The sequence below is a fragment of the Lissotriton helveticus genome, chromosome 7 (assembly GCF_964261635.1).
Source record: "Lissotriton helveticus chromosome 7, aLisHel1.1, whole genome shotgun sequence".
Classification (NCBI taxonomy): Eukaryota; Metazoa; Chordata; class Amphibia; order Caudata; family Salamandridae; genus Lissotriton; species Lissotriton helveticus.
The window spans coordinates 127,803,443-127,816,501 of record NC_136068.1 but is presented as its reverse complement, the minus strand read 5'-3'; the positions used below and the strand labels follow the sequence as shown (position 1 = coordinate 127,816,501).

Sequence of the window (13,059 nt, the reverse complement as noted above, 5' to 3'; positions counted from 1 at the left end):
GGAATCAGGATTTTTTAGGGATACAGCCAGGAAAAAGCAGTTTGAACTAAGTGGTGCAAGGCAGAGCTGCAGCAACCCTGTGAAAGGCATAGCACAGCTTAGGTGCTCCACACAGGGGGAACCTATGGTAAGAACCTCTGGGGAACGTGGGAGATCATCACTTTAGAATGCGATTCCTGACTGCCATAAGACGATCATTTGAAAGCAGAAACAACACCCTCTTAGGTAAACTGACTTAAGGAAATATTCAGATTTGGTGTAAGTCTTAACATAGGTTTGGAAAAGTTGTGCTGCCCTGCTGTGTTCCTTTTTCCTGTCCTGTCCTGTGTTTGTACTCAAGTGAACTTGACAACCTGCAAGTCAAATGGAGGTGCTCCATGATTCTGGTTGGTATCCTAAAATACATCTCCTAGTTCCAACTGGAGGACCAGTGGATTAAGTGTAGGCTACCAATCCCATTGGTGCCTCTGTGACTGAAAATCTTTAACACAGCTGTTCTGTATTGAGGCACTGGCCCCTGCAATTTGGCTCTCTGAAGATATGTCTTTAAACCTCTTGAAAAACCTTTTAAAGAGTGTAAGGCCTACTGGGTCCCTCTCAGTCATTTCACTGCTAGCTTTGCTTATTGCATCAGAACCTCTTTTATTATGAGTGAGTATGGAAGTTTCTACGTTTATGATAATGTTTGGGGACACTAAGCCATTCTACCTTGTGCCCGTAACCAGGGCAGAAGGGAGACCTGTTATATCCAATTCGATTTTGTTTAATCCTGTCTGACGCCTCTTCTCCATTGAGAGGGTGGACTGCAGTCCGTGACTGTTCAGTGGAAGTTCCTTGACGGGCGAGAACAAAGGAAGCCTAGGTTTCCATGTTACAACAATCTTATTTCAACCCCAAAAATCTAGCTGTTTTTAATTACTTTATATCTTCATTGTAATAGCCTACTTTCTGTCCCACTACACATCCCAGAGAAAGTCTTAACTGCTCAGCTCTGCTACTCCTCTAGAGGTAAGAAATCAAAGGGAATTGCTTAGATGATGCTGACGAGTATTTTCCACGAATACTGTCCAAAAACCACTGGCTGCCCCAGGATCCCCAAATTATACCTCTCAGGTGGAGCTACATTCCACCCACCATGCAAAATGTCTGTGGAGAAAGGATGCAGACTTTACATTCAGATGAGAGCTCTAACCACCTCATTGAACCTACAGACCAAGGGGGAAAGGAATTGATTGCAATTCATGAAAAGAGTACTGAGGCGAGTTTGCACATTGTGCGAATGCTGTCACTGTTGTTGTGTAGGGGGTGTTTATTGATGTTGCAGGGTGCAATGAGTGCTTGTCGTTGCAGAATATGAGCATTTTGGTCCCTGGAGGCTGGGAGATGATGGTTCCTGAAGAGTGTAACTGGTAGTGGTTCCGGCATTATGGCAGTTTCGGATCCTGTAGGGTAGATGTCTAGATTCCTATAGAGTAGATGAATTCTGTTTCCGTCAGGATATTTGGCGTAACTCGTCCATCCTGAAGGAACGGCAATTAATCTACCTTGCAGGAATCTAAACATACCCAGCAAATTGGGCTTTGTCTTCTGCATATGGAAGATGTAAGAACCCCTGCTAATTGGGAACTTATATCTGCTGCAATAATTCAGTGTTTCTGTCCAGTGCAAGCCTGGTGGGTGGGGATTAATCTTTGCAGGGCCGGCATATGCACCTGCTTTCTTATGCTTGTTGTTTTCTAAAATTTTGCTTTCAGGGAAAATCCTCAGTTACTGGTGCTTCAGCCCTGGGTTCACTATGAATGACTTGGTACGGCAGGGGGTGCGCACCATCCTTCTCACCAGTGGCACTCTGGCACCGCTCTCCTCCTTCGCCATGGAGATGCAAATGTAAGTTTACTCCCCTCCCAGACTAGCAACAAGAACATGGCATTTGGTGAGTTTGTTGTATTAGACTTAACAATAGTTGGCACTATGCAACCCAAGCAGGGAAGTGAGTGAGTGTTTTAGTGGCATCTGAATATATTCTGGTTGATAAATCACATTCAAATATGACAGTAGACTGTATAGCTCTGATGGCAATCTGTGAAGACCACCTAAGTTGGGTGTCTTTCATGCCACTCTTTCTGTAGTGTTTCTCCTTATTCTGTAAACACCGACACAATTGGTCTCTTTTTCATTTTCTTCCAGTCCTTTCCCCATTTCGCTGGAAAATCCTCACGTCATCGAGAAGCATCAGATGTGGGTGGGGATTGTGCCCCGGGGACCTGATGGTGCCCAGCTCAGCTCTGCCTTTGACAGACGGTAATGGATTTTTGATCTTTTTTATGGTTGTACTGATACAAATTGCAACAAATAGCACAGTATTTGTTTGACTGGGGAGTCTGGCATAACAGTATGGAAAGAGATGTCAAAAACGATTTTGAAGTATAAAATGATCGAGAAGGAATGCAGATTACATCTTCTTACAGTTACACAGATGAATGCTAGCTATAGTAGGGACAGAGTTGCAGCTGCTGGGTCCATTTCTCTAATATATTAATGCACATCTGGTAACTAGCATTTAAGAGCAGATATAACTGCTCCTCTTGCCATTGTATAAGTGATTGTCTCTTCTGTTTCCTGCGAGATCATCTGCATTTGCAAATATTTCAGGCTGCTGCTTCTTGATAGATGGTAGATAACTAGATTAGTGAAAACAAAAGTTTTAAGGGCCTTCCTGGAGGTCTTGAGGGCCTTTTCCAAAGAAGCAATCACTACCAGAGCCCGGAGTCTTGTAGGGTAAATCCCATATACCTATGGGTGGCTCTGGCAAATAAGTTTCCAGAGGTTAAGAGGAATGTGCTTGTGTTTTAGAAGGTATGTTTAAAGAAGCAATTTAAGGGAGCTGTCTATTAGGCGCTTGTTGATGAAGCAGAAGGTATTGACTTTTATTTTGGCCTTTCAGAAAACTATTTTAGCCTTTTCGGTGCGGAAGGCAATTTTTTCAGACATATATTAGTCCCTTGAGTTAGGACTGTGGAAAATCTTGGTAGTGTGTGTTGGCATTGCTGAGATTAGTATGGTTCTGAGGCTTGGTGTGAGCACAGTAAACCCTTTTAAAATTATGCTGGACGAAGGCTTCCCTGGTTATTTGTTCACTTGGGTTTTCTTCTTGGTTTGCTTCTTTAAATTTTATGGCAAAACTAAATCTAGATGCACAGTGCTGTCATGGTATGGTTCATCACTATCCCATCACCTCTTGCATCTCCAGTCCAGGTGAGTGGCAATTGATGCTGGAATGTATTGGGCCAGTGCTTGTCAGTAATGATGTTTGAGTGAGTTGACTCATTTCTGTGAACATTTCGCTTGCCTGCCCCTGGATGTTTGCTTCATTGCAGTTTTGCACTTTTTCTCAAAGGATTTATTTTCACTTGTATAGCACTGCAGAGAGGAGGGGCGTCAGAGTGCTTAGGCATTGTAATGCAGTATTCCCAATCAGGGAAAGAACCGCTTTGTCCAGCACCCAGGTCTTGCTCACTGACCTAGTATACAACAGAATGCCGCCTCACATCACATTGTGTCCACTTAAATTTTTCGCCCAAATATCCAAACCTTGCATAGAGGAGGCAATGGTTTCAGGCAGATGTTTTGAAACATTAACAACCAATAGGAGACCATTGATCAGGAAAAGATTAGCAGTTTCTTCAATCTTAGATAGTAAAAGCAGATAGCATTGTGTATACTCTTTGAAAGAGGCTTGGCTGTACGAAACCGACTTATTCACGGATGATCACTCAGGGAATCGCAGTCAAGGACAAGAAGACGTGATGCCTATGTGACAACCCCAAAGGGGTTGTCACTTTATTCTTTACCCTCTGCCTCTCAAAGATTTGAATATGTAAATGCTGTTTTAATAGTCTGTCCTAGAAGTAATAGTATTTCACAGTTTTTTCTGCTCAGGAAAAGTGTGGGTCTTCAGCCGTTAACTGGTAGCACATGTATTTGACCACAGAACCAGCCTGAGGCCTTAGTGAGAATGGTGAATGAAGAAGAGCATGGAGGGTCTGCTCCTGCACAAACTGGGATATTGTCCTTTTGTGGCACTGGAGCCCAATACTCTGGACCTCTGTTTCAACTCCATTAAGCTTAAAAAAGAAGCATGCAATGGGAGAGTTTGTATCCAAGAGGCTGGGATGTTTAAAACAGGAGATCACCTGTGTTTCATCAGTATAGATAGGAACTTGGTGGTTATTATAGAACAGATGTGGATGTTGATTTTGTTGACTACAACTTTTGTGAACACGACGAGGAAAGGAAGAGTCAACAAAGAGAAGTAGCTTGGGACCCGCCTTACCTGTTGTGTAAAAGGAAGCCCCGAGTTGCATCTGTCCTGACACCACAGTTGGTAATCGCTTCAGTAAGTGGTGTGATCAGAGGTTCAAGGAAAAAAACAATATCACAGATTTTACCTCCCAGTTCAGTGTCACTAAAAGATGGTACTGGGCAGCTAGGTAGGCAGTTTCTGAATCCTTCTGTGGTGAGAACCAAATTTGAAGTGTGTGAATGTATTTTAGACAGGGAGATGCCTCTTTGACTTGATTTCCCACTCAGTAACCTGCAACCAAAAAGAGAAGCTTAACAGTCAGTCAAGGTCCAGAGTGGAAGGAAGAATCCTTAATCCTGAGTGCATTTCTATCCATTTATTCCTACCCCTCACTTTCTTTTGCAGATTTACTGTGGATTACATGTCCTCCCTTGGCAAGACAATAGGTAAGAATCTAATGGGATTGACATGATGGTTAAGAAACTGCAAAACATCTTCTCTCCTTTTATATAAAAAAAATGCAGATCAACACCAACTTTTTCTGCAGTGAGCAATGGCACAGATGCCCCCTAGAGGATCCTCCTAAATTATGTAATCATAATATAGCTCTTGGGTAACATTTGAACCATATCCTGGTTTACTTGACCCTGCTTACACATTAGAGCTGAAGTTAGTTGTGTTCTTGATCTCTCTCCTCCTCTGTCTTCTAACATCGCACAGTTAGTAAAGACCATAAGCAGGCTTATAGTGGGTAGTGATTCTGTTAACAGTAACCAGCTCTGCAGCTGGCCAATACAGAAGGTAATAGTTTGTGCTTGTTTTTGTTTTGGCAGGTAACCTTTCTCGTGTGGTTCCTCATGGACTTCTAGTGTTTTTTCCTTCATACCCTGTCATGGATAAAAGTTTGGAGTTTTGGAAGGTGAGTGAAACCAGATTCTAATGATATGGCTTTATTGAATATGATTTTATCAAAACAAGGGAGGAAGGAGAAATGATCAATAGATCAGCGGACACCGTTTACCACTCAGAGGAGTGGAAGGTCCAGTCACAGCGTGTGCCCGTATCAATGGTTACAACAAGGAAGGGTTGCTGAACTGTTCCTAAGCGTGACTAAAGGAAAGAACTAACTGGTGTGACCAGAGGTGTAAGTGTAACACCCAAGGGCATCCATTTTGTTGGATGGATTGGCCTCACACACCCCGAAGGATGTCATGCTTCATCATCGGCGGTTGCTTCTCGTCGGGGAGGCGGTGCAATCCCCGACGGGCTCACCTCAAAGAGGGGCTCTTTGGCGGAGATCTTTTTTCCAACAGCCTTATGGTGAGGTGTGGGTGTGTGGGCAGGGGGGTAATTAAAATGTAGCTAAGGGTACCGGAATCAATTTTATTCTGGGGGTCCCTCGCTGCAAATAAAAACAGGGGGCTAGCTTACTAGGAGTCAGCGAGGTTTGTTTTACCTGTGGGGGTTGTCCTATGCCTATTTACCAAGAACTACCAGCCACCAGAGGGGTCGGCGGGAAAAGGCATCAAGGATGAGTCCATAAGTCAAAAACTCTAATCACTTGTGCCTTTGCTGCATGACCTACCCTTCTCCGCCGAGCTCTAGGCATAGGACAACCCCCACAGAGGTAAAACAAACACAAACTCACACATGACACCAGCATGTTGTAAATCACCTTTTATAGGTCCTGATGAATCGCGGGTAACTATTGCCCACTGCGAGAAACATGTCGACCGTCTTCACCACTAGCCCCATCTAGGTTCACCTGACTATGCTCGTTGACTCCTAGTAAGCTAGCCCCCTGTTTTTATTTGCAGCGAGGGACCCCCAGAATAAAATTGATTCCGGTACCCTTAGCTACATTTTAATTATCCCTGTTCCACTACCACATACCCCCCTGCCCACACACCCACACCTCACCATAAGGCTGTTGGAAAAAAGATCTCCGCCAAAGAGCCCCTCTTTGAGGTGAGCCCGTCGGGGATTGCACCGCCTCCCCGACGAGGAGGATGATGAAGCATGACATCCTTCGGGGTGTGTGAGGCCAATCCATTTATTGAATATGAACCAGGAGGTACTCAAACGAAAGTCCATTAAATCCAGTACACAGACATTAAACACTATCCTAGACTTGTGGTGTTGGACGCGGTTTCAGGTGTCTACATCTGTCTATCCACTGTCAGTCAACAGACTTCCCACCCTTCAGTTCATTGGCCCATTTGTGGGCTAATTTAACATATACTACTTCCTACACATAATCTTTGAGGAATGTCATTAGAATGAAACACGTTGGCTGTATCGCTTATAAAAGAAATTCAATAAATAAAAATTAGAAATTAAAAGAAGAATCAAACCACTTTTGCCATGCCTGTATATTGGATTCATTGGATTTCACTAAAATAGATCCAATGCAATCATTTGTCCCCATTCCTCTTAATCAGTATGAGGAAAAAACACATACCATAGCTCTGGTATTAACCTATTACTATCAGTACCCCATATTATATAGCATTAACAATATAGATCTCGCATCATGCTAATCGTGCAGTGCAATAAGGCTATACATTCTCTTATCTTACACGTTTATTGTTTCCTCGCCATCCCCCTGGCCATCTGTTACCTTGTATGTCTGAAGGGGAATGCTCCTGGCCTACCTTGTCCAGATTTTGGTGTGTTTCTGTGCGCAGCCCCGAGCAATGAAAACCAGAAGTTCCAAGTCCATTATGTAGTCCATGCCCGCTTTCCAATGCGATTACTTGGGTACATTTTCTGCTTTCCATTGTCTAGCAATGTCTCATTTTGCTAATGTAAGGCCTAAAAATAGAAGATGTCTTTTATATCTATTTTTACGGGCATGTCCAGATCATATGTAAGAACGTGCCTTCCTCCGAATGACACCAGAGGCAATGCGGTGATGCAATCATTCCTGCCCTCTAGAGTCTGAGTCTGGTATAATATACCCTGTGCAAATATTTGAACTGGATAAAGCGAAGTCGGTGGAGATTGCTACCTCTCGCGGTGATTGTAGCGCCTCTGCCCAATCATATTCATCTATCGGCCCCACGTCAGTGTCCCACGTGGCTCTTAGGGTATCAATGGTCGTGGGGGCTATTCTATACAGTTTTATTTTGAGGGTATTTAGGAACATACATGTTCGGGTGAACTTTTGTTTCTAGGTGAAGAAACATGTGGGTTCCGTTGTTGCATCTAAATTAGTTTATATTGGAATATTGCGTCCACTCCCTTCATGTTAGGTGTTTGATTGTGTTTCATTTCTGCCCATCTTTAAAGGAAAGGATGGCGTCATACATTAATAAAAACACACCATATTATCGGTTATTTTTTTACACAATGCCTCCCAACTCTCTCATAGTTACCGGTGACACTCATGCCGATCTCTTGGCTTGGTTCTTGTTTTGAATGATCCATAGATTCATTGATATCAGCATTTTATTCCGTAAATGTACCTTTATTGTGCTTTTTTTCGCTGGTTGGAAAAACAAAGTCTGTAAAGTTTTGGATACAACCCAAAAATCCTTCTCCTGTTTCATCACAAGAAAACCCCAATTAACAATATAGAATGGATTAGTAAGACCCATAAGCAAGTAATGAGCCAACCAGGCCAGTGTTATTGTTCTACTCTGGTGTGGAGTTTTTGGCGGCCATTAACATCACTAACTACTATTCAGAGAAAGGCAATGGTTTGGCCCAGTTCCATTCACTGGTCTTCTTCAGACCTGTGCTTGTGTGAATATAATATCTATACACTAAAGCCATTGAACACTCACTGCATGACTTACGAGCAACGAATGAGCTAATAATACAAGTCTTCAAGGGCACATAAAGCTTGATTACAATGAGATAAAATGAGAAATATATTAAGACCATACACATATTCACTAAACAATCATCTCGATTATGCTATTCAATTGCATCATGTCTGGGAAATGTCACTCAATAGATTTGTGTGTACTTTTGATTACTAAAGGCTCTTTGTGTTACTTGTCTTTCTTTTTCTTTGTTTAGTTCAGAGTTTTTGTTGATTTATTTTTCTTCTTCGGTGTCTGGTTAGTGGTGTCCACTCATGGGTTGTGCTGCCTGTATTTCTCGGTGTCCTGTTAGTCATTTCCATTGATATGTGTCCTGTTAACAATATAAATTTCACGTATTTCTATTTAGACCTCAAAGCATTGTAAGCGTTTTTTCTTGGGTTTTCTGTTGCCCTTCTTTGACTTTTCATTGTGTGTTTTTCTTATTTGCATTTGGCTTTGACATCATATTTTCTAGTTATGGTTTGTGTTTTTCCCACAGGGCGAGGGTTCGCACTCCAGAATGGAAGAGATGAAACCTATGTTTGTGGAGCCCAAAGGCAAGGGAAATTTCTCTGAGGTTAGCTGTGCTTTTTATGTTGCATGACCTGTGTGCATTGATGCATCTAGCAGGGGTGGATAAACTGTATGCCGGGGTTCACAGTCCCTTAGACAAGTAGTGTCGAAACATTCTATGGTATAAGGCACCTGCATGTGGGTATATCTTGAGAAAGGCGTTTATCAGACATGACTGTCTTTTAAAGGAGGCACTGACACCGGACCATGTTTTGTCAAAAATGGAAACAGCCAGGTGTAATAGGAGTTTTCTTTAACAGTTGAACTAGTTTTAAGGTTGCCTGGCATCACTGTATTCATGTATATAATTTTTTCGGACGTTGGACCAGAATTTCTCGGCCATATGTCTTTAACCCCGTGCGTGCACGTGTCGGCCGGGCGCCATCATGCGTCATGGTGGGCGTGTGCGGAGGACGGCCCCCGGCCGTCCAAACCCAGCTCACTCATTAAAAACCCAGCACCGCGGTGGAATTTTCGCCGCGGTCAAAAGGTTAATAGCCTTAGAATATACTGAGGACTATTAAGAGCTGGTTTGCTGCAGAATTAAATCTGGAAAGATTATACTATTGATAGTCGGGAGATACCAACAGTCCTGAAGAAGGTGGTTCTTACAATTTGCTACCCACCGAAATGCGTCAATGCTTTTTTATGTATAGGCACTAGATCACTTGGATATCTGCCAGTTAATGAAAAAATCCATGAAAAGTATTTCAACTGCGACAGATAATCGTATAGTTACTGGTTGTTTTATGCAATGATATGAACTGTTTTTGCCTATTGTTCTCACCCGTTTTTGTGCTTTTATGTTTTGAAATTGTATTAGTTTTTATGTTTTTCTGCTATGTATGTATATAATTGAGTATTTACAAGATATGCAAAGATTTCCTAAATATTTTTAACATGATTATGTTTTAATTAAATAGTTTTTACTATATGAAATAAATATCCACTATATGCATTATGAGATTTGGTACATTTATGCTGTGATGATGCGGTATGAACGAATTGTAAGGTTGTAATTGTGTGGTTGTGTTTGGGCCAAAAGAGGACATTTGTTTTTTGACCTTAATACATTTCATCTGAGCCATCTGGGATACGATGTGTTACCGCACCTTTCCTCCAGAGAAGGGAGTTCAGGACATTTTGGCTGTGATCCAGATGCTTCAGGCTCAGTGCTGGATCTCCGGGAGGGTGGCTCTGAGGCTTGATGGCATTTTGGCATTCTGCCTCCTGATCATGGACCAAGGTCAGTGGACATGTGCAGGCTCTGCAGTGGGTTCTGAAGACTCAATGGGCCCAGCACCAAGGGAACCTGTCAGATTCCCTCCAGGTTTCAGAGGTGACTGCAAAAGATATGCATTGATGGCTGCTTGACCGCCATTGGATTAGCAGCAGAACCCTCTCGCCCCCAGAGCTGCATGTAGTAAGGATGCATCTCTGCTGGGTTGGGTAGGACATTAGGGAGATGTGGGGATCAGAGAACTCTGGTATCCAGGGGAGACCCGTCTCCATATCAACATTTGGCATTTGCAAGCTATCTGCTTGGCATTGACAGTCTCCCTGCTGTCCCTCAAAGGAAAGCTGGTTCAGATCCTCACTGACAACACCCCTGCCATGTGGTATTGTAGCAAACACAACAGAGTGGGGTCCTTAGGGTCCTTTGCGATATCTAGCGCCTCTTTAACTGGCTGAATCGTCCGGACATTTCCCTGATTGTGCACCACTTGGCATGATGTATAAATGAAAGCAGATCGGTAATGGCAGTTACAGCCGGAGGTGCTGCAGGGCATTTTCCAATAATGGTGAGAATCCTGGCTTGATCTTTTCCAATGCCAAGAACGCACAATGTCAACACTTTTGCACACAATAGTCCCTAAAAAGGTTCTTTCTGAGATTTATTCACCTTAGAATGGAGCAGGGAACTACTTCATGCCTTCCCTCAGGTACTTCTCCTTATCCGAGGTACGAAGAAGATCAGGAACGTCTGGTGCCAGAGGCATCCAAGTGGCTTCGGATTAGGCGAGGAGAGTGTAGTGCTCGCACTTCGTGACACTAGCCTCTGTCTTCTGTCACAGTAGCAGGGCAGGCTCTTGCACCTGCCCAACCTACACCGCCATGCATGGAGATTGACTGCATTAGATCTTCCTCCCAAGGTAGTACATATCATACTTGCGGCAAGGTGTCTTTATACAAAGTGTGTTCATGCTGGACACACTTGTGTCTTGGTGTGGCTCCCATAATAGGGACCATTTGGTTATCACTTTTCTTACGTGCACCCTTTTTGAGCCACTGCACAGCTGCCCTCTCCCTCTCCTTACCCGTAAGATGATCTTTTTCATTTCAATAACCGTAGCTTGTTGTGTAAGTGAGCATCGAGCTCTGTCAGTCCAGTTACCTTACACCACCTTCTTTCCAGATAAGCTGTTGCTGAGGACTAGAGCTATCTTTCTAGTAGCATTTGTGACTCCCTTTCATGTCAGTCCATTTCACATCAACGTTCTCTGCCTCACCCCTCAAAAGAAGATGAATGGCTCTATTGTTTAGAACCCCAAAAAGTGCCCAATTTTTACAACGATCATACCATAGGCCATTTGGTGGATGATCAGCTGTTTGTGGCGCTCTCAGGTGCAAAGAACGACAAGTCCGCGACGAAGAGGACTTTATCCGATGGATCTTACTCTGCAGTAAGATCTACTATAGGTAGGTCAAAAAGCAACCTCTATAATGATTGGGGGCGTACTCGACCAGAGCTAAAGCTGCTACCACTCTGTTGGCACACGGAGTGATTGTCCTTGATGGTCATCTGTGCACAAATTCACGAGACAATAATGCTGTGACCGCCAAGTCTATGGGAAGAGCTGTTTGGCCGCTCAGTGCTGCAGGGCTTTTTGGGATGAGCCATTCCACAGCCCTACCACAGGGGGAGGTACTGAGTTGGTATCTATTCTAAAGGTAAGGAATCTGTGAGTAGAAGTATACATCAGAAGAACAAGTTACTTACCTTTGGTAATGCTCTCTCTGGTGGATACTTTGTCTAACTGCAGATTCCTCACCACCCTCCTGCCACCCCATTCTCTGGAATGAGCTCTTTTTCCAACTAAAAAGGTCCCAAATTAAACATCTGCACACCGGCACATGTAATTGGTTCTTTGAACTCTGCATCAGAGGGAAGGAGCTGTGTTAAGAAAGAAACTGATGTCAGCGCGCTTGGGTAGTGCTTATATTCAGCTAGAGCCGTCACTGCTGGGAAGGAGCAGGATTGATGAGGAGCCGCATTATGCCACTTACAGGGCTGTGCTGAAAAACCTTCCAGTTCCGGTCTGGCACCCGCCAATATTAAACATGTACAGATTCTGCGGCTAAATAGAATATACACCATTAACAGCTTTATGGAAGGAAAGTGACTTGTTCTTCAGGAATGAGGGGATCTGGCCTGTTTTAAGAGCTTGAGATGTCTTGAATATAAGAGGGGTTACTAATGGTGAATAGGAGCGAGAGTGTGACCTCCAGAGACGGCTTTGAAGAAGGATGAAAATAAGACATTATTTTCCTATGTGGGGCTTTGAGAAAGTTGAGGTAGCCCGTAAAGTCTTTTAGAGATAGGTTTGAAAGATGACCATTTTGAGGAGGAGTGGATGTCAGAGTAGCAGCAGGTATTTTCGTGGTTGATGTGCTGACAGGTCTTCAGTATTTCTGTTTATTGAAGGAGTGGTTAATGGCATTACACATGTCTGCCATATGGGATTGGAAGGTCAGTCAGCAGGTTGATGCAGTGCTTGATTATTTTAAGAGTGTTCTGCTTCTGTTGGCAGCTTTATTTATGATATTGGTATTGTGGTTATCTTTGCCTGATGTATGATTTGTCTACATGTTACCCGGAGGGACAGTGGGATTTTCTTCCATTTTATTTTTTGCCTGCAGATGGAATGCCTGTTGTTGGTAAGGTCTTTGGAGTAACAAGGTACTAAAGGTTCTGGCTTACACATTTATGTTATGTCATAGTTGAATTGGAGGAGTTCACATAGGTTTCCAGAAATGAGTTGAAGTTTTTTAGAAGGGTATTCATACCGGAGGTGGCAAGTTGAAAGATGAGTTTAAGCTTCAGGTTGTCCACTAGAGCATTTAAAAGATTTGAATGTTCTTCTCTTTTGGAATGACCTTAGTGTTGGTTGGATGTTGAGCAGGGTGATGGTGATGGCAAAGTGATCTGTCCAGTCTAGGAGTATGGGAGACTTTCACTGGGTAGTTGGTGATGTCAAGAAGGCGAGATCCAGGAAGCGGCCTTGGAGTGTGTTAATTGGTTGACGTGCTGTTATGTATTAATGAGGTATTTGAGGATGCCGCTTGGTTTTTTCCCCTCAGTTGGCTGGG

At 43.3% G+C, this 13,059-nt stretch overlaps 1 protein-coding gene across 2 annotated transcripts in view; it reads left to right on the top strand.

Annotated features, from left to right (window-relative positions):
* RTEL1 (regulator of telomere elongation helicase 1) overlaps nt 1-13,059 on the top strand; it is a 246,674-nt gene that overhangs the window by 87,101 nt on the left and 146,514 nt on the right. For both annotated transcript variants that reach the window (XM_078651687.1, XM_078651688.1), the window contains exons 17-21: nt 1,755-1,887; nt 2,188-2,301; nt 4,709-4,749; nt 5,137-5,222; nt 8,615-8,692. In XM_078651687.1, the coding sequence (XP_078507813.1) occupies nt 1,755-1,887; nt 2,188-2,301; nt 4,709-4,749; nt 5,137-5,222; nt 8,615-8,692 (452 nt within the window). The remainder of the gene's footprint in view (nt 1-1,754; nt 1,888-2,187; nt 2,302-4,708; nt 4,750-5,136; nt 5,223-8,614; nt 8,693-13,059) is intronic.